Raw genomic sequence first — 25,291 nt, 5'->3', positions numbered from 1 at the left:
ACTGAGGCTGAGAGAATGAAGAGCATCAAAGTCCTCAGAGTAGCAATAAACGACAACCTGTCCTGTGCTTCCCATGTAAATGTGACAGTCAGGAAGGCACAACAAAGCCTCTTCTTCCTCAGGCAGCTCAGGAAATGTGCCATGTCCATGAGCTCCCTCACCAACTTCTACAGATGCACCACTGAAAGCAGACTGTCTGGGTGCATACAGCCTGGTACGGCAACTGCTCTGCCCAGGGCCGTAAGAAACTACAGAAGGTGGTGTGCACAGTCCAGACCATCATGGAAGTCAACCTCCCATCTGTGGACTCTATTTACATGGCTCACTGCTGCAGAATGGCAGCCAACTTCATCAAAGACCCAGTGCATCCCAATAATGATCTCCTATAAGCTCTCCTGTCAGGCAGAAAATACAGAAGTCTGAACATATGCTTCTTTCTGGCCATTATCAGACTGTTGAATGGACACTAGCCTCAAATAATGTATATGTAATATAAACTATATGCTTCTATGCATTTTTGATCTGTACATGCTTTGCTTGCTGTCATCTGCCTGTACCACTCATAAACAAAACTTTTCACTGTATTTCAGTACATGTGACAATAAATCAATCAGTTTCCCCATTCTTGGGTTCCCAACTCCAAGCCTCTGGTATTCTAGCTGTCAGCTTCCCACTTTGTATCTGAGTTTCGTGTGCCCAAAGCTTCCCTGCCATACACGCTTCCACCATGAATCTGTTCCCCCTCAAGAGATGTTACATTCCCCCCTGCTGGTGACCCCGGTTGGTTACAGCTCTTCGGCTCGTGGTTCATTATTCTTCCCCCTGCTGGTGGCTCTGTGTATTACACGCCCCGCTGTCGACGATGGATACTACAGGCACCATGGGTTTCCGGAAACGGAAGTGATGCTGAGATAACAAGGTACAGAGCAGGAGCCGGGAGGCTGGAGCCTTCTTCGGGGGGGCAGGAGGTTCTGAAATAAATGGGGGGGGAGGCGGTTAGAAGATGGATAGTGGAGGGGAGACAGACAGGGCAAAGAGGCGGGGGTGGAGTCGGTGAGGGTGAGGGTGAGGGTGAGGGTGAGGGCGAGGGCAGCTGGGGAGGTAGGTCACCCCGGGTCGACGGGATGAGGAGGAGCGGTCCGGGGTCAGGGGCCGGCGGGGCTGGTTTTGGGATGTGGTCGGGGGAAGGGAGGTTTTGAAGTCCACATTGATACTGGTTAGGTGCAGGATTTTTTTTTCTGCAGCAGTTTGTAGAATTGTTGGAAATGGTGAAAGCTTCAGTTTGGTTTGATAAACTCTCCGTCCTGACATCTGCCCAAGTGGAACAATCTTGAAATGGAAGCCAAAAAAGTGATTGTGAAAGTGTCTCTGGAAATAGGATGGAATCAGAGACAGGAGCTGAAGGTAATGCTAGAAGGTGCTGATTTTAGGTTTCATTTACACTTGTCAAGTTCACCCTAACACTCCACTGTAATTTGGAACCAGATTGTAAAGCTCAAAGGAGATATGGCACTTGACAAATCAATAACTACAGGATCACAAATTGGATGATGAAATGGCCTGAAGGACATCACTGAGGAGACAAATAAACAAGCAATATACTTTCAAAGGACATGTAATGAAAGATTGAGTGCTCTCCAATGGTACAATTCAGAAAGCAATGAACAGAGTGACATTAGCAAGATAACAAGGTGTAGAGCTGGATGAACACAGCAGGCCAAGCAGCATCAGAGGAGCAGGAAGGCTGATGTTTTGGGTCTAGACCCTTCAGAAAAAAAGGACATTATCATCTATTTATATCCTTCAAAAACAGCTAGGAACTAATAGTCACTGATAAAACAGATAGAACATGGATAAGCATATGGATGTACATGGAATAGTGTAGGTCAGATGGGCTTCAGGTCGGCACAACAGCAAGGGCCGAAGGGCCTGTACTGTGCTGTAATGTTAGAACATAGAACGTAGAACAGTACAGCACAGAACAGTCCCTTCAGCCCACAATGTTCTGCGAGTATTGCTCAAAAAAGACATGTTGAAGCTTCAAGATAGGAGGAACTGCCTGTGCTGGAGTCTGAGATAACAAGGTGTAGAGCTAGATGAACACAGCAGGCCAGGCAGCATCAGAAGAGCAGAAAAGCTGACATTTTGGGTTTGGAGATAGTAGGAACCGCAGATGCTGGAGAATCTGAGATAACAAGATGTGGAGCTCAGAACTGAGGAATGGTCACCAGACCTGAAATGTTAACTCTGTTTTCTCCTCCGTAGATGCTCCCAGACCTGCTGAGCTTTTCCAGCAACTTTGTTTTGGTTCTTTTGGTATTTTGGGTCTTGACCCTTCTTCAGAAATGGGGAAGGGGTAGGGGGTTCTGAAATAAATAGAGAGGGGGACACCATGATGGAAGGTAGATAGAAGAGCTGATAGGTAGAGAGAAGACAGACAGGTCAAGGAAGTGGAAATGAAGCCAGAAAAGGTGCTTGTAGGTGAGGAGTTGGGATGGAGGTTGGTCAGTGAGGAGGGAGGAGCGAGTAGGTGGGAGGGAAGACAAGGAGGCAGGAACAAGATGGGCTGATCTAGGAATGTGGTCAGGAGTGGGGAGATTTTGAAGCTTGTGAAGTCCACATTGCTACCATTGGGCTGCAGGGTTGCCAAGCGGAATATGAGGTGCTGTTCCTCCAGCCTTTGGGTGGTGTTGCTGTGATACTGGAGGAGGCCCAGGATGGACATGTTGTGCAAGGAGTGGGAGGGGGAGTTGAAGTGGTTTGCGACTGGGAGGTGTTGTCATGTGTCACAGACCGAGTGTAGTGGTCTCCAAGCCTCCACTTAGTTTCCCTGATGTAGAGGAGGCCACATCGGGAACAGTGGATACAATATACCACATTAAATGGATGTTCACCCGCACATCTGCTAATGTAGGAGGTTTTCTTGGGGCCTGGGATGGAGATGAGCGGGGAGGTGTAGGGGCAGGTGTAGCACTTCCTGCAGTTGCAGGGAGAAGTGCCGGGGGTGGTGGGGCTAGTGGGGAGTGTGGAGCAGATGAGGGCGTCACGGAGAGAGTGGTCCCTCCGGAAGGCAGATAAAGGTGGGGAGGGAAATATATCCTTGGTAGTAGGGTCAGATTGCAGGTAGCGGACGTGGTGGAAAATGATGCTTTAAGTCCGGAGGTTGATGGGGTGATACGTGAGGATTTTCATCTTTCAGTCATTGGGAGATTTTGTGGAAATGGCGGAGATTCTAAATCAGTATTTTACGATGTGTAAGTGCTGGTGTTGGACTGGGCTGGATAAATCAGAAGTCACATGACATCAGATTATGGTCCAACAGTTTTATTTGGAATCACCAGCCATCAGAGCATGCTGCTTTGTCAGGTGAAATCTGACTTCACCTGTATCATGTGATTTCTGTCAGTGTTTTATCTTAGTTTTCACAATGAAACCATCCCATTAGGAACTTAATTAACTTAAAACAATTGCTGTCACTATTGAAAGAATTAAAGGCAAACAAGTCCATGGACCCGATGGCCTATGTAGTGGCTGCATTGAATATAATGTTCCAAAATTCTCTGGATTCTAGAAAAGTTCTTGTGGATTTGAAAATTTCTAATGTAACATTCTTATTCAAAATGTGAGGGAGGCAGCAAGTAGGAAACTGAAGACAAGTTGGTTTAACATCTGTCACTGGAGAATTGTTAGAATCCATTATTAAGAAAATAGTGATGGGACATTCAGAAAATCAAAATACAATCCATCAGAGTCAGCATAGTTTTATGAAGGGTAAATCATGTTTGACTAATTTGCTAGAGTTCTTCAAAGATGGAACAAGCAAAGTGGATAATAGGGGTCTTCTGGAATTCTAGAAGGCACTTGTTCAGGTGCTGCTCAAAAAGTTAGCACACAAGTTAAGAAGACATGGAGTCTGTGGTAACTAATTAGCTTGGGTCGAGGTTTGGCTAACCAGCAGAAAGTTGGGATTAATAGGTGTTTGGTCAGCAGGATGTAACTTTTGGGGAGCCATAGAGTTTGTTTCTAGGCCCCAACTATTTACAACCTATTTTAATCACATGGATGCAAGGATAGAAAATTGTAGCCAATTAAAACAGAAGGGGAAGTAAGTTGCTATTAAGAAGTAAGAAATTTACAAATGAATATGAGACTGGCCAAAAATTTGGTACATGGAGTTGAACCATGGATAAATGTGAGGTTATTCATTTTGTTGAGAAGAATAAAAAGGCAACTTCAGAGTACTTCAGTGTGGAGGAATCTGGGTGTCCTTGTCCATGAGTCACAGAAAGCTAGTATGCAGGTACGGCAGGTAATAAGGAATTCAAGTGGAATTTTGACATTTATTGCAAAAGGAATAAAGTATGAAAGCAAGGAAATATTGCTGCAACTATACAAGGCTTTGGTGAGATCACATGTAGAGTACATACGGTTTTACTCTAGGATGGATGTAATCACATTGAGATGTCAGCCTCTTGCGAGCTGTTTCCAATCACTGTGAAAAGATGTGTTCAACAGAGAAAGATGATGGTAAACAAGTTATCTAAGTCATAGCAACAGGGTGAGTGAGAAGTAAAGGAACCAAAACGTCCATAATCCATGAAGATGAGAGTTAAGAGCACAACATGGTAGGAACCATCCAAATGAAGTGTCTGGACAAAAATTCTAGTAATCATTCAAATTAGTAAAGAGAGTGGGAAGTAAGCACACAACCATAAATGGTAACCCCAGGAAGTGGTGTTCTGAAACTGAGCAGGATCATACGAATGATGGTGGAGTAATGTGGTGTAACAAATCAAAATAACACAAAGGGTAAAGATGCTAACCATGTTTGATGTCACCTGTCATGTGACTCTTATCTCAAGGTTGAACAGTTGCAAAAAGATGCAGCTTATCTGAGTAAACCATGAGATGAAAAAGCTGACACTGAGGACTAAAGATAGCAAACCCATCTAATGGATTGTATCCAGAGTTTTCATTGAGACAGCTGCATGCCTTGAGTACCCCATCACAATTAATAGTGATAAAACTGGTGATTCCAAGTCAAGCCCTAGACAGAAGGAAAATTTGAATGAGAGCTGTTGTAGAAGGAAGAAAATAAGCTGATTGTCAGAGCCGCAGAGCCCGCAGTCTGAGTAAAATGTATCATTTTGAGAGAAATTTGAGCTGTGAATTTGTGTACACCCAAAGATCTTTATCAAACAATAAAGTGGAACTATTATTTCATCCCAATACCAGGAGCGATGCACCTAGCATTGAGAAGAGAGAAAGTTCTTTGACCTAAATATCTATAAATAGAATATGAAGTGCAGCAAGAAATCTTTGTTGTTCAGAACTTTCACACTAATCGGCCAGTACAGGTTCCTGTGTTTAGAATTAAAGTGAGCCATGTGGTCTTGCAGAAGGTAGACAAGGTATACAGAGATGCAAAAGAACAGTCAGCAAAGCTGATTCTTTCTATAACATTGCTGTAGTTGGAAAACATCAAGTGCAGCATGGAGAGAACCAGGAAAGCTGGGATCAAGCTAAGCACAAACAAATGCATTATGAAGTTAACAACATGACGATTCTTCTGATGAAGTCAAGCTGAGTCCCAAGAAAGTGAGACTAAGCACAGGCATGATGGGACAAAAGATCTCTTACTGTAAGTTTCTGTTTTAAAAAAGTCTTTTTAGCAGCTGAGTCATTTACACATTGCCATTTTTGCTAACTGCTGAAGTCAGAAATTAATGCAGGACAGGCTGGAAAAAGCTGTCTTACAGTTTATATCACAAAACTGATCAGATTAGTTTGAAGTTGCAAGAACAAGGGTATTCTGTTTATTCTCGTGAAGCAGATTAGTGGTGAGCATTCTCAGATTTAACGGATTTAGTAATACATCTCCTAAAATACAATGTCCACTCTTGTAACATGCTTAACAGACAGGACTGAATTGTTTCTTGTTACCATGTGAGAGTGGGTGTGTGAATGCTTGTTTCAATCACTGCTCATTTCACTGACATCTGTCCTTTCTGCGGTTTCTCCTCAGGGGACCAGCTGGAATGGATGTGTGTTGTAATGTTGTTAGCAGTTTCATCGTTTTCCAGGTCCTATATCATAATGCCACTCCACGTCTCTCCATTCTGCTGAGCTGTGGATACAAGAACTTATCTCGGGAACAGAAAACGGAATGGAACTCGAGGTATTTCGTAGAATCATAGAATCCCTACAGTGTGGAAGCAGGCCATTCATCCCATGAAATCCACGTTGACCCTCAGTAGAGTTTCCCACCCAAACCTATTCCCTAGCCTATCCCTGTAACCCTACATTTCCCACGGCTAATCCACCTAGCCTGCACATCCGTGGACACTATGGACAATTTACCATGGTCAATCCCTCTAACCTGCATGTTTTTGGACTGTAGGCAGAAACCAGAGCACCTGGAGGAAATCCACACAGACATGGGGAGAATTTGCAAACTTCATACAGACAGTCACCCAAGTCTGGAATCAAACCCATGTCCCTGGTGCTGTGAGACAGCAGTGGAATCACTGTGCCACGGTTGGTGGGGGTTGAGAACTGGGAGCATGTGGAGGGTCTCAATAAAGACTGGGGAGGCAGTGGGCTAGTGGTAGTGATCCAGAACCACAAGCCAATAGCTTTGACATGTAGATTTGACCTTTCTGAGGAAGGGTCACAAGACCCAAAATGTTCATTGTAATTTTTTTCTTCACACATGCAGCCAGACCTCCTGAGCTATTCCGGCAACTTCTGTTTTTGTTCTCAGTTTGAATCCCACCATGACAGTGTGCAATTTGAAATCAGTAAAAGGCTAGCCCAATACCAATCGTGTAATCAACGTTGTATCAGAGATAATAGGAACTGCAGATGCTGGAGAATCTGAGATAACAAGATGTACAGCTGGATGAACACAGCAGGCCGAGCAACATCCTGCTCCTAAGATGCTGCTTGGCCTGCTGTGTTCATCCAGCTCTACATCTTGTTATCTTATGTAATCAATGTTGATTGCTGTTTCAAACAAAAAGCCGTCTGGGTCACTGATGTCCTTCAGAGAAGGAAATCTATGGACAAAATTGTTAGGGAAGGGGATAAATGCTGGCCCCTACACATGGCAGTCTCTGCCCATTGAAGAGACCTTTGCTCCTGACTGAGACAGAAATTGCCACCAGAGTTAGTCTGCCTGCCTCTGCTGGTTGCTCAAATATATTCATGTTTAAGGTGTATTCTTCATGTGCATGAGTCAAAGAGAGTTGGTATCGTTCACAGCATACTTATACTGTGTTCATAAGAAATAAGGCAGAGTGGATTCTGTATGAGGTACAATCTAACTCTTGTAGATCAGAACAAGAGCCTGTCATTCGGTGGGAGCTTGGGAAGTGCACATATTTTAGTGAATATGTAGTTATTAGACTTGATTATTCCAACTCTTTACTGAATGGCCTTCCACTTGCCACCCACCATAAATTTGATCTCTGCTAACTGTTTCCTAATTTACTCCTCATCACTACTTTTGCAGGTTTTACATCGGCTCTTGATTTTTTGTTTTTGTTTACAAATCCCTCTTTATCTCCTACATAATACAACCCTCTGAGATCTCTGCACCCGTATTCTGGCACATCCCAATTTTATTTTTATTTATTCCACTTCTGGCAGCTATGCCTTCAGCTAGATAGACCTTAAGCTGTTGAATTCCTGCCCTAAATCCATCTCCCTCTCTGCCTTTCACTCCTCTTTTAAGATGCTTCTTTAAACCTATCTATTTGGTTCTGTATTAATACCACTTCTTGTGGCTCCTTCTTGTATTCTATAAATACAAGCTGATATTGTTGGATGTGTTGTAGGCGAGGATTAGAAACCTTTCCTCACCACCTAATTGAATTCCTTCGTTCCTGGTATAATTCTCATAAAACTCTGCCACAACACTCATCGAGCCTCTTGACGACCTTCCCACATCTCCACGCCAAGCTATTCCATTTTACTTAAAGGCAATAGTTTAAAACATAATCATCCTATAAAGTTGTATCATGTCGAAATTCAGTTTTAAAATGTTACACATAAGTGTCTATTTTTGATTTAAAAACTGGAGTGTAATTGAATCATGAAGAGACTAGTGCATGGAAAATCTGTTCTGTTCGTTATAACTGTGATAAATATTCTATTCAATAACAAACTTACTTTGTCCTTTACTCTGACCTTTATAACGGATTAGCTTTAAAGTTAACCACCAAAATCTGTGCAGTAGAAAAAAATACTAATTATAAAAAATATTGTGGTTCTTAATGTGGGCATACTGCTGCCTTGGTTAGAAAGTGACCTCAGTTTTAAAAAGAAACAACACAGTTTTAAGGATTGTGAAGAACTTGTGCATCCCCAGTGCGCAAACCTATTCTGACCATCTAACACTTTCGACTGTGTGATAGGATTAGGACCAATCAAAACAAACTTTATCTAGACAACATACTGACTTAATTTACATTTGCAATTACTCCATTCATTTATTTTTCATTGTATCTCCTTAGATGTGTCTCCACAATTCATGCTGTTGTAGTTGGAGGACTAGCTTTATATATCCTTTGGTTCGATGATCCTGTCAACAAAGACCACATCTGGTAAGAGGCTGGAAGCTCTACTTACAATACTGACCCCTTTACTGACGTTAACTAAGATCAAAGGAGTGGGAGGGGACTTTTTCTAGAAGTTTAACCTAGTCCTAGGACAGCAAGGGTTGTCTTTCTCTGATTCAGCCTCATGAGCTGGATGTGCTGTTCTTCTGGTCCCTGGGTGTCAGGTGATGCAGAGCGCATCACCTTCGCAATGACTGTCGGTATTGCTGCTGTTAAGAACGTAATCTAAACCAGTAAGTCAAATCGCGGGGATCCAGCCCACAAATGCATGTTAAGTGGAGTTTTCAGATAGCTGAGGAGTTCCTTAGGCAAATTAGCATTGTCTACAAATAAGCTCTCTGTCAAAAACAAGACACCGTGAAGAATGTGAAAAACGTTTTTATTTTTCAGTATGTTCACACATTATAATGGCTTGCCCTTTTACATCAAAAGTATTGAAAAATGTTGAGCATTAGATCTGAAGTGTGAGCTATCTTCAGACAAATGCAATGCAGTCTGCCATTTCATCACTGCAGCAGACATGTTTTCTGTGTTTTCATGCTGCAGTGCAGAATCCTAGAGCATCCTCTGACTGTTGCAGCTTCAGGTGGGTCAGACATTTGTCAACCTCACTGCAGATGACCTCCTTGTGACCAAGCCTCCTTGCTCAGTGACACGCCTTTCCGGTAGGATTGGACTGACGATTGCAGTGTTCTCTGCTGAAACTGCCATGAACTATGTTAGCAGAGGAAGCCAATTTCAGCTTTTCCTTGCTTGTGAACTATGACAAGACTTTTTGCCTTATACTTCAGAATGGTTTATAAACTTGGTGGAATCTGTTTCCTTCGCAGTGTCTGCTTTGTGCTTCATGTCACAGTTTTCCACTTTGTATATCCAATTTCACTTTGTGTCCCTTTCACACTACTTTTATAGTTCTAACAGGTTTTGCAATATATGCAGAGTTTCACTGAGAGATCTCTGTGGAATGATGGCTTGGGGGTGGTTTTGAGCTGTAGCACGGCCTACCCCCATTCCAGTTGGTTAGCACGGTCACAGGATAGGTCAGATGAATCCAGAGTTATTGGCTCAGAACTTTAACCAATCGTGGGCATCGTTCTGTTTTATTTGCTCTCATTCCAGTGGGAATGACTGACAAATTAACCACAAATGGAGTTTTGGGCTATCCAATTTGGCTCAATGTGATTTCATGATGAATATTTCGCTTTGGAATGTGTTCTTTACAAAAGGATACTGGCCTAGATATAAGGTGTTGCACTTATGAGTGACACATCCTCTGAGTGGAGGCAGAGTCTACAGCCCAATGACCAAGCAGTTATGTTTAAAATAAAAATCCTTATCTTACACGAACAGTTAGAGTGCCAAGACAGCATGAGCTACAAATATTGTATAAATGGATAAGGACTCTTTTTTTTTAAAGTTGTTAATTGAAGGAACCTGATTGATTTATTGGTTGCACCAAAGTACATACAGTAAGGTAGAAAAACAAGGCAGATGGTGGAATTTGAATTCAATAAAATATCTGGAACTAAGGGTCTAATGGTGACCATGAATCCATTGTCAATTGTCAGAAAAACCCATCTGGTTCACCAATGTCCTGTAGGGAAGGAAACTGCCATCCTAATCTGGTCTGGCCTACATGTGACTCCAGACCCACAACAATGTGGTTGACTTTCAACTGCCCTCTGGTCAATTAGGGATAGGTAATAAATGTTGCCTGGCCAGTGATGCCATCATCCTGTGAGTGAATAAAAACAAAGGGTTTTTATTTAATAGATTAGCAATATTGCCTTTCTTTTAAATTCAGACTCAGGAATGGCATGGAGATGTTGGCTCACGCTCTCCCAACTTGACAGTGACAAGCAATGCCACATACATTGCCCCACAGTGACTCTGGGTGTTGATGTGATGCAAAGCAATATCGTCTCCTGATGACAATGGAATCAGCAAACTTCCTGCATCAGTCCTTGGTCTCTACAGAGATGATTAAGCTCTGCTGTCAGTTCAGATTGTATCCCTCAATCCTGCTGAGGTTTTGAAAAGACAGCTCAGGGTCACATTGAAATGGCAACTTTTGTCCACTATGGACCCTGAAACCACAATCCTGAGAGTTAGGTACTCAAGCACTGAGCCAAACTGGGTAGCACTGACCTCATTCATTGAACTCATTGGCCACTTGAAGGTCTTCTCCCTAAAGCATCAGCAGTCCACAAGAGAAAAAGGAACACTGGGAAATGCACAATGCTCAGTCCAATGGGAATGAATGATGAGTGATAGAATATATCTGACCATATCCATCCATCTCAGGATGTGATGGACTGCCCCATGGTTAATGTCACTTCTGAACTGAACGTCGTGTAGTGTGACAGAATTGGCCAATCATGAGTGGCCATACTTTATTCAGTGCACACACTTAAGCACATCAGCCTGACATTGACCAATGTTCATTCCTGCCAGCAGCCTTGCCATCTAGTTGTTTCATTTGTCCTCTACTTTATCCATGCCCTTCCTGGTAGTCATATTCCAGGTGTCCTGGGGCAGCTCAGTGGCTAGCACTGCAGCCTCACAGCACCAGGGACCTGGGTTTGATTCCAGCCTTGGGTAACTGTCTGTGTGGAATTTGCACATTCTCCTCGTGTCTGTGTGGGTTTCCTCCAGGTGCTCCGGTTTCCTCCCACAGTCCAAAGATGTGCAGGCTAGGTGGATCGGCCATACTAAATTGCTTGTAGTGTTCAGGGGTGTGTGGGTTATAGGGAGAGGAGTCTGGGTGGGATGCTTCAAGGGGCGGTGTGGACTTGTTGGGCTAAAGGGCCTGTTTCCACACTGTAGGGAATGTAATCTAATCCCAGTGAGCAGCAGGAATCCTGTGCAATGGCTCAGATCCTGGTTAGTTTGAGGACTCACCATCAGACATACAAGTATTGTAGTTTTGGATATAATTAAAATAAAGCCCTAAAACATTGTGTGATCAGGCACCAGGAAATCTGTTTCACCTAAGGCTTCTATTTCCCTCTATTCTCAGAATGTTGCCAATTGATTTATATATATTCTTAAATTGTTTACACATGTCAGCTTAAACACTCTGTCACTGCTCAACAATTGTATCAGCAAAATTCACACACTGTACTTTCGGATTCAATTCATAGATGACAGAATCCGTAACTGAGCCGCTCAAAGCTGTCTGGCCTCCAAGTAACACTATTATCTGATTGTCTAGTGAATTTAGCTGATTCAATTGTTGAGCAGTGACAGTATGTTTAAACTGAAGTCTTTACTCTTGTGTCCTACAGGGGGGATCCCAAACTAGTGAAGCTTAATATAGCAATCGCTTCAGGCTACTTGATTTATGGTGAGTATTATAGAACACGTTTCCAGTCAGAGTTTGAACCAAAGACTTTGACTGTCTTCCTTCAGCAAATCAATTTCAGCTTCTCCTGCTGTTGATAATTTCTCCCGCTGCATTCTTTCCACAGGGACAGATACAGCATGTACTCCCTCTGCACTATCCCCATCAAACATTCCCAGGCCAGAGTTTTGGCAAAGATCTGTAGCTCAGGTTGTGGGTGTTGAGGTTGTTGACTTGCTTGCCAAGCTGGCTTGTTTTTGTTTAGATGTATGGGATTGTATATGGGGTCCAAATTTATGTTTGATTGCATAATGGGTGGAGAACCCCATACACAAACCCATACAGATCAAAACCGGAAATGACAGCACTCACCATAATAGACCAGACAGTATAAATTCCAAGTTGGGTAGAATAACATTGCTTCATTGGAGGCTCCACGGATGATGTCACCTAGCATGGTGACAAAACATCTGGAAGAGAACAAGCCAGCTCAGCGAGCAAATCAACAACTTCATTCCCTGGCCAGGTACTGTAGCGGGGATTAAGTCCCGATCAAAAGCTCCCAGAACAGAAACAACACAGGGTTAGATACAGCGTAAAACTCTGTCTACTCTTTTAAATAGAAAGTAGGGGTACCTCTGCTTTTTTAATCTGAAAGTAAACTGAAGATAGGTCCCCGGCGCCATCAAATACTCCCAGAAAAGGAACTGCATGGGGTTGAATTCAGAATAAAGCTCTCACTACTTTGTTAAACTGAAACTAAAACCCTTTTTACACTTTTCAACTGAAAGTTACCTGAAAATAAGACTTTCTTAAAACTGTCCCTAGCAAACACTCGCAGCCCAGGTACAACACAGTTAGCTACAGATTAAAGTTCCCTCTTCACTTTCCCCACCAAACACTCCCAGGCCTTGTACACTGCACACGTCAAACACATCCAAGAGAAGTACACCGTAGGGTTAGATACAGAGTAAAGTTATACTCTCTTAAACAGAAATTAAAGCTTAACTCTACACTGTCCCAATCAAGTACTCCCAGCATGGATGTTAAAGAGTATCAGAGATAATGGGAACTGCAGATGCTAGAGAATCCAAGATAACAAAGTGTAGAGCTGGATGAACACAGCAGGCCAAGCAGCATCTCAGGAGCACAAAAGCTGACGTTTCGGGCCTAGACCCTTCTTCTGATGAAGGATCTGGGCCCGAAACGTCAGCTTTTGTGCTCCTGAGATGATGTTTGGCCTGCTGTGTTCATCCAGCTCTACACTTTGTTATCATGGATGTTAAAGACATTTTTAAAGAAATCTGTAGCCTTTTATTTTATTGGTGGTGCAGATTTTGACCCTGTTTAGTTTCTGTGCTCTGCATTCTTATTGGTCCATTTTGCACTGGATTCCTACCCATTGCTTTTGCCCATTTCATACAACTGCTGTCGTTGCAGATTTAATGCTTCTCATTTGGCACTGGAAGACATTGGGAGACAGCTTTTTCCTCAGTCACCATTTGGCAGCACTCTATGCATACCAGTACGTGTTGGTAAGTGAAGAGTTAATGAGTATCATCAAATGATTAACAGATTCAGGAATAAACCTGACATTTTCCTCTATATCCGTTTATCATCCTTACCCAAGATTATTTATAACACTTCTGTTTGCTTCACAGGGACGAGGGCTCCTTCCATATTTTGCTAATTTTCGCCTGATTGCTGAGCTGTCCACACCATTTGTAAATCAGCGGTAAGTTGGGGATTCATTCTGTAACACTTTGTTTCTCTGTTTAACCAATCAACTTAAGACATCCAACCCTGGTTCAGAATCACAGAGGGTCATGACTGCAGGTACAGGACCCTGAAGGGGCGCAACAATACTAGAGGAGCACAACCCCAGTTACAGGACACTAGACAGGCATGGTCCATTGGTGCAAGGACACTAGAAGGGCACAATCCCTAGTATAGGGACATGACCTGGGGTAGATGGACATATCGGCACACCACCCTACTTATAGGAACCCAGGATGCAAGGACATCTGAGCGGCATGACTCCAAGAACAAGGACTCTAGAGGGAGACGAGTCCAGGTACAGGACAGTGAACCTTAGTTCAGGAATGTAATGGGACTGCAAAACTGGGTTCCAGAAGCTTTGAACAAATTTCAAGATGCACAAATGTGCACACATCCTGCACTTGCTTTAAGCTGATTGTGCCTGATATTGAAGAAAAATGCATGTTTTCTTCTGTTTAAATAATCTCCCATTCACATTGTACGGTTAAGGAATTACGGGAACCTACTATGGCTTTACCACACATATACAGAATAACTTGCAATAAATAGTAGATTTCACACCATAGGCATTCCAAGATGTTTCAAACAAGCAAAATCAAGATTTACGAAGGCAAAGCACAAAATATTGTGTCAGATGACCACAAACCTGCTGGAAGAGAGAGTTTAAAAGGAATACCTTAAAGAAGAAAAGCAATGGGAAGATAGAGATTTAGGGTGCAAAATTGAGAGCTTGGAATTAATGACATGGCCTGAAATGATGGGGCCAATGATTTGGTGAATAAGTGTATGAGACAAGAATTAGCTTTTAGATCTTAGAGGACGTTAGATTGGAGAACTTTACAGAGATAGGAAAGTGTGTGGCCATGGATTGTTTTGAACACAAGGTTGAGAATTTTAAAGTCCATCCATCTCAAGGGCAGGAGATGATGTCACCTAGCAAGCACAGAGAAGTCTGGTGAACAGGACGTTTTACAATCAAAATAAAGTAAAATTTATGGAATGTGGTAGGCCAGCAAGGGGATAATGTTGAAGGCACCTCCTGGTAAGAAAGGTGGGACGAGGGTAAGGCAGCTAATTGGTGAGGCTTGAATGGAGGTCGGACGTCTTGGTGATGGAGTGGATTTTTAGTTGGAAGCTCAGGCACAAAAGTTATGAATTGCTTGTTCAGCCAATGAGATATGATATTGAAAGGAATAGAATTCTTAAGAGGGCCTTTCAGGATGGGTGCCAAGAGGCTGTTTCCCATTATTAGAGAATCTGGAAGCAGGGGCTATAGTTTCAAGATAGAGGTCACCCTATTTTAAGGACTGAGATGAGGAGAAATTTCAGAGTTTCAAACTGAGATCAAATGATTTTCGGGATAGAAGGAAGTGGTGGTGGGAAGTGTGCTTGTCTATGTGCTGCCCCTGGTAGTGGGAAGTGAGAGTGCCTGGTGCTGCCCCTGGTGGTGAGAGGTGTGCATATCTGGTGCTGCCCCTGGTGGTGGGAGGTCTGTGTACCACTGAATGAGAAGGAAGAGTGGAATTGAGGTAGAAGACATGCCCTGCTCTGACTGAATTCATGGCTCATTAACATTATAAGGACATTTCTACTCCAGTTTCACACATTCAGCCTCAATTAGTAGTTGTCAGGGAAAACGATGAAATCTGTGACTAGAGAACAGGATTTGTTGTGGGAGCAAGAAACAATTACCTCAGTCTTCTCAAAGTTTCATCACTAGAAATTCCAGCAGAACTTCCAGTCCCTTGCAAAATATGATGTTGATAAGCAATCTGACAACACAGGCAGTAAAGGCAATGAGCAAGGGAAGGATGTCATCAATGAACTTCGGGATTCTGTGGTATTTTTATTGATTAGATTCCCTACAGTGCGGAAACAGGCCCTTCGGCCCAACAAGTCCACACCGCCCCTTGGAGCATCCCACCCAGACCCATTCCCCTATAACCCACACTCCCCTGAACACTCCGGGCAATTTAGCTTGGCCAATCCACCTAACCTGTACATCTTTGGACTGTGGGAGGATACTGGAGGACTCGGAGGAAACCCACGCAGACGCACGTAGAATGTGCAAACTCCACGTAGACAGTCACCCGAGGCTGGAATTGAACCCGGGTCCCTGGCTCTGTGAGGCTGCAGTGCTAACCACTGAGCCACCGTGCTGCCCTGATAATGCCAAAAGGAAGTAAGTATATAACAGCAATAGTAGGAACTGCAGATGATGGAGAATCTGAGATAACAAGGAATAGAGCTGGATGAACACAGTAGGCCAAGCAGCATCATAGGAGCAGGAAGGCTGATGTTTCGGGCCTAGACCCTCCTTCAGAAAATATATAACAGTATATACAGAAAGTATATAACAGCATTGACCTGTAGCAGAAAAGGTGGAGAACTTGTAATTTGCTGTTCTAGGAAATCCGTGGATTGGGTGAGGGAAATATATTCTGCTAATTGAAGGAGGAGGATGGCTCAGTCAGGATAATAAGCATTTAAATAGTAAGGAAGGATAATGCACTATGGGCACAAAGGTCATTCACCAGCTCCCCAAGGATAATCTGATGTTGCCCCTGGTGGTGGGAAGTGTGCTTGTCTAGGTGCTGCCCCTGGTGGTGGGAGGTCTGTTACCACTGAATGACAATGCACTCTGTGTTTAAGTGCAGGTGGTTCTTTGAGGTTCTGCGGTTTCCCAGAAATGCCAGATTGGTTGTGTTGAATGGTGTCGCCATGACTGTGAGCTTCTTCCTTGTGCGCATTGCTGTGATTCCGTCCTACTACCTTCAAATGGCTTCTACCTTTGGGACAGCAGCCTTTCACCGCCTGGGCCTTGGGCCACAGTGTGCTTGGATCATTTCCAGTGTTGCTCTGGATATTCTGAACACAATCTGGATGTATAAAATCGCCAGAGGGTGCTGGAAAATTCTGTTTGCATCCCAGAAGTACCGGAAAACTAAGCTCAGCCAGGAGTTTATAGAGAAGTAACAGTTTTTTCCACATTGTCATTGTGCTGAAACTTTAATCATTCAATCTACATCAAATCAATACTCTTGAAAACTTACAATTACATTTGAGATTTTTGACACAAATCCATAAATGTTTTTTATGTCATGTTGCAGCTGAGACATTGAGTCAATTGAAGATGACACAATTCTGTATATAGTCTTAGGCTTGTATAAACTGAGCCAAATAATTCATTCAATCACAGTCAGAAACTAATCATCAATTCTTCGTCTATCTGTAACAATAAGGACAATACCTCAAGACTGAAAAGTGCCTAAGAGCCAACCTCAGCCAAGCTCTCCAGTGCTGGGCTAGACAGACACCTGGATCAAAAGGTTTGTGGCTCAACAGGAAATTGCTTTGTAAAATTGTCTCATTCACATTCTTCCAGACTTGCTCGTTGAGCATACTTGTGCCAAGGTTAGCTAGAAAAAAAACGTCAGTGTTCAGTGTGTATCTCCTCGTGTGTGCCAGTTTTTCCTCCTTTTTCCACTTACTTTGAACCAGTTACTCTATTCTTTCAACTGCCACTGGTGCCTGTCTCTGTTATTCCAGATTACAAGAGCACCCACCTCGGATCCTTGACATTGCATCAGCAGTTCCTGACTCTGTAAAACCCTCAGATTAAGGAATTCAAATTATTTCCCCTCTCACCCTTTCAAGGTGTGTGTATATATTTAAATGAGAAAGAACATTGTGAACATACTAGAGAGTCGTGTGTAAAAGAAGTATACTGGTGCTTCTCAAAGACAGCAGTAAGATGATGACCAGATAATCTGTTTTACTGTTGTCGGTTGAAAATCATCATAGACAGGTAGTAGGGATAACTTGCCTGCTCTTCTTCGTCTGGTGGGATCTTCTTCGTGTACTTAAGGGGCAGTAAGGGCCTTGGTTTAACATTTTGTCTGAAAGAGTACAGAGGGTGCTGCGCCTTCTGTACTGAACTGGAATGTTTGCCTGGATAATAGGCTGAAATTCCGGGAGTGGGAGCCTCAATCTCATAACCTCCACAGAGCCATAGCCCGCAGTCAAGTTTAAACCTAGGCAGACCAGAGTCAAAATATATTTAAGTTAATTATGTAGTTTCACAATTGGAATATCATTTATTAATAGTTTGAGTATTAAAATAAGGATTTTTAGAAACAGAAAAGGACTGTGACCCAATAGATTAATCCCCTTTTTATTGACTAACCCTTCCTATTTACTCTTTGACCATGTCCAGCAGTCTCTGCTCTTCAAAAACCCATCTAATTTAGGTTAACTTAGGTTACTGCAGAAACTGGTTGTTGAAAATATCAAGTTTTGCTTTTTTTTTTGCAAACCAGCTGTGTAATCCCATTCCCCACACATTTCTATAACTTCACTTTAACTGATAAGTGTATCTATGAAATGCATCTGTTAATTAATCAGTATCAAGTGGCACCATTAATTGTCCATTTAACTCGTTGGTGTAGATGAATAAAAGTTTGAACGGAGAGCTAGCATAGATTTATAAAGGCTAAGGTATTTCTAATGAAGGTAATTTTTTTAAAGGAAATAGTTAATGTAGTAGTTAGAGGGGAAGAGCTGGGCTGGTTGTGTGGTGCAGTGGGGGATGGGGAAACCAAGCGGAGGCTTGGGGACCGCTTTGCAGAACACCTCCGCTTGGTTCGCAATAAACAACTGCACCTCCCAGTCGCAAACCATTTCCACTCCCCCTCCCATTCTTTCAATGGCATGTCCATCATGGGCCTCCTGCAGTGCCACAATGATGCCACCCGAAGGTTGCAGGAACAGCAACTCATATTCCGCTTGGGAACCCTGCAGCCCAATGGTATCAATGTGGACTTCACCGGCTTCAAAATCTCCCCTTCCCCCACCGCATCCCAAAACCAGCCCAGTTCATCCCCTCCCCCCCACTGCACCACACAACCAGCCCAGCTCTTCCCCTCCACCCACTGCATCCCAAAACCAGCCCAGCCTGTCTCTGCCTCCCTAACCTGTTCTTCCTCTCACCCATCCCTTCCTCCCACCCCAAGCCGCACCGCCATCTCCTACCTACTAACCTCATCCCACCTCCTTGACCTGTCCATCTTCCCTGGACTGACCTATCCCCTCCCTACCTCCCCACCTATACTCTCCTCTCCACCTATCTTCTTTTCTCTCCATCTTCGGTCCGCCTCCCCCTCTCTCCCTATTTATTCCAGAACCCTCACCCCATCCCCCTCCCTGATGAAGGGTCTAGGCCCGAAACGTCAGCTTTTGTGCTCCTGACATGCTGCTGGGCCTGCTGTGTTCATCCAGCACCACATTTTATTATCACGTAACCACTACCTTTTTGTCTTATTGCTGTTCTTTACACTACATGGTAAGTATCAATCAGAGCTTCTACTGGTACACTGGCCAAATAATCTTCAGTAACATAAGCTGCCACATAAGTGTGAAGGGTTAGTGATAACTTTATTTTTAAACTGTGAAAACTCTTTTCTCCCTTTTGAGTTTCCTCAGTTTCAATTCAATCTTTTAGGTTATATCAGACTCTTACTCATCAGTTCTGTAACTTAGCACACATCCAAACCATTTGTGGTTTAATCTCTACCATCGGTGAGGTAAGAGGCAGATCCTGAATCTGTCCCAGCCAGAAGATGAATCAGATGTTGTGCTGTTGGCATCACATGATTCTCAATAACCATCCTGACAATCAGCTCCCCGAGCAGTCCCAGTTACTGCTGAAGCATGCACTGTGCTGTTGTATTTGTATGTAGCCTGGAGCTAAGGTGGAGGCTCCAGTGTCCTATCTATCATGTGGCTGACCAGGAATCACTCCCACTCTTACCATCTCCAATGGCATGTGTTGGGAATGACTTACAAATTGATAATCAATCTATTTGGTGACATTGTGAAAACGTCTTCTTTGGGATGGAATAAAATTAATTAAGTTTAACATTGGTAATGAGGAAATTAATGGAACTCAAGAGTAACAAATCCCCAGGACCTAATGGTTTCCATCAGAGGGTGTTAAAGGAAGAGGGAAAGCACTTTATACATACCCTAACTATAAATTTTCAGAGTTGCCTAAATATCAGAGCTGTCCCTCTCAGTTGGAAAACTGCAGATATCAATCCACTTTTTAGGAAAAGCGAAAGATGCTAGATGTGACCAGTGGTGTCCCACAGGGATCTATGTTAGGGCCTCAATTATTCACATTATTTATTGACAACTTGGAGAATAGCATAAAAAGGTAAAATTTGCTGATGACACAAAGTAAGGCAGCATTATAGAAAATGTAGATGACAGCACAAAATTCCAAAGCGATACTGATAGGCTAGGTGAACGGGCAAAACTGTGTCAAATGGTATTCAGTATAAACAAATGTGGGGTTATCCATTTTGGACTGAAAAAGGAGAGATTAGAGTACTTTCTAGATGGAATGAAGTTAATACAACAGATATCCTAAGACACTTAAAGGTTCAGGCACATAGATCTTTGAAATGCCACAAACAAGTGCATAAAATAATGAAGAAAGCTAATGGAATGCTCAGTGACATCCTTGACCCTGGCACTGGGGAAGAAACACCTCACCCCCGCCTTCCCAAAATCAGTACCCAAAGTGACATACCAGTTTGGTAAAGGAATGGCCAGAGGATACGGCTGCACTGCCTACCCACGCTCATTGGTGGTGTGACCAGTTCACTAAATATGTTATCCACAACATTCCCAGCCTCCTGGATGCTCCACAGAGATCCCAGGCATGGCATCCAGCAAATCAGGAGCTGCAGCTGAACACATTTTCTGCATATGTAATGAGAATGGATACTTGAAGTGTCCCTGATTTCCCACCTATTGCAGGAGGAGCATTCCATGGCGCCAAGTTCTCCTGCCATTTTCAACCTTGTCAACTAAATCAACTTATCAACTACAGACAATAACCCAATGACCCATTCATTACTAAACTCGGGTTTCCCCAACCCTGCTCATTATTCCTAGCAGACTATAACTACAAAAGGTAAATACGTTGTTTCTCTCCAGATGCTACTCACTGTGTGCGAATCTGGTTCCAGAGCAGCCAAGCCCAGACATCACCTCCAGAGTTCTGCCCTTAGATTGAGCTCCACTCTGTTGATGTTCACCCCAAGGCTCAGTCTCCGCAACCTTCTTGCTGCTGCGCTTACTGCTCAGACTGACATTGCTCCTTGGGTATTTGTGCTGCTGTTCACCCCCAGGTTCACTCTCCTTCATTCCATTGCTGCTGCTGTCATTGCTCAGACTGACCATTGCCTGAGAGTTAGGGCCAGACTATTAAGGAGAAATGTTAGGAAGCATTTCTACATACAGTGGTAAATATTTGGAACTCTCTTCTAAAAATGTCACTGGATGCAGGATCAGTTCTTAATTTTATACTTCTGTTGAACAAATGTTTATTCAAGTTAGATATTAAGAGGTACGGACCAAAGGTAAGCATTTAGAATTCGGCCACGGATCAGTCATGATCACACTGAATGGCAGAACAGGGCTTAAGGGGGCTAAATGGCCTACTCCTGTTCCAACTTTCCTACGGCCATCAAGTCCTGAATGGGACATCAATTCAGAGATGGGTATGCTACAACTGAGCCACATGACCTCCTGATTTTGGAATCTTACATAATGCTTTTAGTAAAAAATTCAGTGATGCCTCAAACACACTTCCCACAAAGAAAACAATACATTATCATTAAATTCCACATCCTTGGAACATCATTCTGTTCCTAATACAGTATTTTATATTTGACTGTGCCAGTACTTCCAGTTGGGAAAACCCAGCACCTTGTACATTACCACTAGTTTCTTGCACTGCACTTTCCTTGTCCTTATAATTGGGTCCCATGTCAACGGCTTTATAATTGAATTTGTCAATAATCCTGTTGAATATTGGGATTCATGTTGTTGTGTCCAAAAGAACTGTATACCTAGTAGTTCCTACGTGTTCCTTAGATAAAAACTCCTATTGGTGTGAGATTTGTAATTTTCCTGCACTTGGTGTGAAAGGATTTATATCACAGATGTGTTACGGCACAGACGTGCATTCGGTCCATCTTGCTTACGTTGACTCATTAAATGTGGATCATTACCTACCGCCAGTCTCCTGCTCTGTCCCCATACCCTTCCACACTATTTTTATCCAAGTAATCTCCCAATGCCCTCTTGAATGCTTCATTTGAACATGCCTCCACCACATTTTCAGGCAGTGCATTCCAAACCCTAACCACTAACTGTAGTAGAAAGTATTTTCTCATTTCACCATTGCTTCTTTTGCACATTAATTCTATGCATTCTTGTTTCTTTCATGAACGGGAACAGTTTGTCATTGAAATGTATAGGATTCTTAAGGGGCTTGACAGGGTAAATATTGAGATGTCTTTCCTCGAGAGAGTCTGGGGCCAGGAGCATAGTTTCAGAATAAAGGGCAAATTTAAGACTGAGATGAGGAGGAATTTTGTCTCTCGGAGGATTGAAGGTCTTTGGAACTTCTTGTGTATATTTAAGGCTGAAATAGAATCTTTATCAGTAGAGGAATCAAAGGTTACAGTTGAAGGGCAGGAAAGTGGGCACGAGGAATATTGGATCAGCCATGATCCTACTGAATGGTGGAGCACATTCAAGGGCAGAACTGCCTACTCCTGTTGCTACTATTTATGATCCTATAATTTTTACCTACCTACTTCATCCAGCTCATTCATTATTTTGAAAACCTCCGTCTTCGCCTTCTCACCTAGGATAACAGTCCCAGTTTCTTCAGTCTGTCCTCGTAACTGAGCATCTTCATTCCTAGAACCGTTCTCTTAAATGGCCTTTGCACCTCTGCAATGTGTCCACATTTTTACTATAATGTGGGATCTGTATATAATCCTTCAACTGATTTTTAACAAGTGTCTTAAATCCTGTTAACAATTTAACAATTAAAGTGTCTTATAGTCAAATGAACCTGTGTCACAGGCCAATTAATAAAATGTTATATTGAGCATGAAAGTAAAAACAACTGCAGTTACTGCCTTCTGTATTGAAATTCTGTGAACTGATTGACTAAATAAATTTATTTAAATCTAAAATTTGAGTCTGTTGCTGATTTAGACATTAATAGACTGGTCAGGTGAACATTATTGAAGAAACAAGCTGAATGGCATCCAGCACCGTAAGTGATTCTTAAAAGAGATTTCATAATGTTCTCAAAGTAGTTCTCCGAAGTTTTGACCAACGGGAATGACAGTGACCTGGAATGATTGTTAAGCTGTTTGAAGCAGCCACATCCAGCCTGAATGGTGTCTTGTGTTTGTTGGCTCCTGCGGTCCTGAGCTCCAATGCAAATGAGATTTCATGAACAGTTTTAATGAATTCATCACATTATAGGTCAATTGTTTAGCAAATGACACATGAAGCACTTGCAGCTGAAAGGAATTATAAACAGAAGCATAATTTCTTCTACATTAGGAAACGTGTCAGAGAAACTGCCACCCAGAGCCTTTCAAGCACTCACCAAATACGGCTAGAGCATCAGTGATAGAATGAACTGAACTGAAGGAAGATGCAGATTCTTAAACATTTTGAAAGACTGTCTCTTCAACAGTGCTTTGTATGAGTAGGTGCAAAATACTTTGCACTACAACATGAAACTCTTTTTGTTCAGCACTGATGGTTTTGTTGATAACTGACATTGTTATTAGGTTTTTAGGAACCTGAATATTACATTGTCTTGGGAATATCTGTCTTTCAGGGTTTGTGAACGACCATTTAACAACACTAATGGTAACGCTTCTGTTACCTCCTGCTTTGAGGACACTTGAATATCTATCTATTTCTTTTTGAGTTCATGTGGATGGAACTGAATGTTTGTCTGGATTAACCCAGTATCCCCTTCCACACACATTTCCTTCCAATTCCCAAGGTTTTGAGCAGAATTCCTAGCATCAGCTTATTCTCCCAAAATTCAAACCACATAAACCTGATAAACTACAAAAATTGTTTATTCCTGTCTGACGCAAGAGTGCAAAGAGAACTGTGGCTAAACCATGGCTTACAAGGGAAGTTAGGCTTTAGATGAAAAAATTAGGCATAGAAATTGGCAAGAACAAACAATAGAATTTGAGTTTTAGGTAGTGTTTAGAAGTCAGCAAAAGGAGATGGTCAGAAATCACACGACACCAGGTTATAGTCCTACAAGTTTATTTGAAAACACCAGGTTTTGGAGTCTCACTCCTTCAAGTGTTAGAGAGGTGGCATGAGACACAATTTATAAGTAAAAGATCAATGGATTACACAACTGATGAGGATGTATTAAACTGAAGATGCTGCTAAATCTTTAATCGGTTAGAAGGTTTTAATTGATAAATGCGTATTTGTAAATCCCTGAATTTCTTTCACGTCACTGCCCTGAGAGAACTAAAAGTTGTATCAGTGTAAGGAAGAGGTGACATTTAAGGTCAGACAAAACATGTTAGATGTGAGGCCTTGTTTAGAATCTGATTGTTTTGGTTTGGCATCAGACTGGTTTTAGTCCTAAAGTAGGAACTTATAAAACACCACATTGATTGTCTATAAAGTGTGTACCTTTTGAACAAAATAGAACGTTTCTGCAAATACAAATTCACCACATATGTGTGGAGAGATAATGGGAACTGCAGATGCTGGAGAATCCAAGATAATAAAGTGCTCCTGAGATGCTGCTTGGCCTGCTGTGTTCATCCAGCTCCACACTTTGTTATCTTTATATATGTGTGTCTGTGCATGTGAGGGAAAGAGCGAGTGTGTGAGTTTGGTGGAGAAAGAGAGGGAGAATGTGTCTATGTGAGAGAGTGGGAAGGAGAGAGTGTGTGTGCGAGAGAGAGAATGGAAGAGAGCGAGAGTGTGTGTGTGCGCGCATGCACACCTTCAACACATTATCGATGATGATGAGCACCTCGTCAAGATCTTCCCCATGCCTTCACTTCTTGCCTTCAAACAACAGCCAAACCTTAAACAGACTGTCTGTGCATTTGCGACTTATAAAATGAGGCATTTTGATCTCGATGTTGAGAAGCTTCTCACTGGCCACCCCATGCAATTTTTCTAACTTTCTTGCCATTACTCATGTTGTTCAGGGACTGGGGTCATTACACTCAATTAATTTTTGGAATAAAGAAAAATAAAGAAAAAAACAGAGTAAATTTTACCCTCACAAAGAACTCCCTGTAAAGAACATTGATTTCTGGTGTGTTTAAGTAACACCAACTTTGCAAATATTTTTATAAACATGTTGTAATTAGCATATAGTTTCCAATATTATTGATACATTATCAAATGTAGTGCAGTCTATAGGTTGGATTACTCACATATGTAATTGTTTTTCCACTGTCTAAAATCCTGTATTTTAAGCAATCTAATAACATCTGTAGACTCCAACAGATATTAGTAATGCAAAAGAAAATTCATTTGTCCTCTGAAAGCAGTGGGAGACAGAGGGGTACAAAAGCCAATTCTGTGTTGTTGTTCAGTGGATTTCTGCTGGAATATTGATCTTCTGGAAGTCTGACCCTGTAGAAAGATCTTTCAAAGTAGTGATGAT

The 25,291-nt window shown here is 42.4% G+C and overlaps 1 protein-coding gene across 3 annotated transcripts; it reads left to right on the top strand.

Annotated features, from left to right (window-relative positions):
- Positions 1 to 863: 863 nt before the first annotated feature.
- On the top strand, positions 864 to 22,766 carry LOC125447610 (TLC domain-containing protein 4-B-like). Of its 3 annotated transcripts, XM_048522166.2 has the most exons (8): positions 1,177 to 1,404; positions 5,472 to 5,641; positions 6,026 to 6,178; positions 8,517 to 8,606; positions 11,909 to 11,967; positions 13,405 to 13,499; positions 13,626 to 13,699; positions 16,401 to 22,766. In XM_048522166.2, the coding sequence occupies exons 3-8, from the start codon at positions 6,039 to 6,041 to the stop codon at positions 16,717 to 16,719; spliced, it is 777 nt and encodes a 258-aa protein (XP_048378123.1). In that variant the 5' UTR covers positions 1,177 to 1,404; positions 5,472 to 5,641; positions 6,026 to 6,038; the 3' UTR covers positions 16,720 to 22,766. The 3 variants fall into 3 exon arrangements, with proteins under 3 accessions (XP_048378126.1, XP_048378123.1, XP_048378125.1); XM_048522169.2 differs by lacking the exons at positions 1,177 to 1,404; positions 5,472 to 5,641 and adding an exon at positions 864 to 919; XM_048522168.2 differs by lacking the exon at positions 5,472 to 5,641.
- Positions 22,767 to 25,291: the final 2,525 nt, after the last annotated feature.

Source organism: Stegostoma tigrinum, unplaced genomic scaffold, assembly GCF_030684315.1.
Source record: "Stegostoma tigrinum isolate sSteTig4 unplaced genomic scaffold, sSteTig4.hap1 scaffold_576, whole genome shotgun sequence".
NCBI lineage: Eukaryota > Metazoa > Chordata > Chondrichthyes > Orectolobiformes > Stegostomatidae > Stegostoma > Stegostoma tigrinum.
The sequence above is the reverse complement of the archived record's forward strand: the minus strand, read 5'-3'. Positions and strand labels throughout refer to the sequence as shown.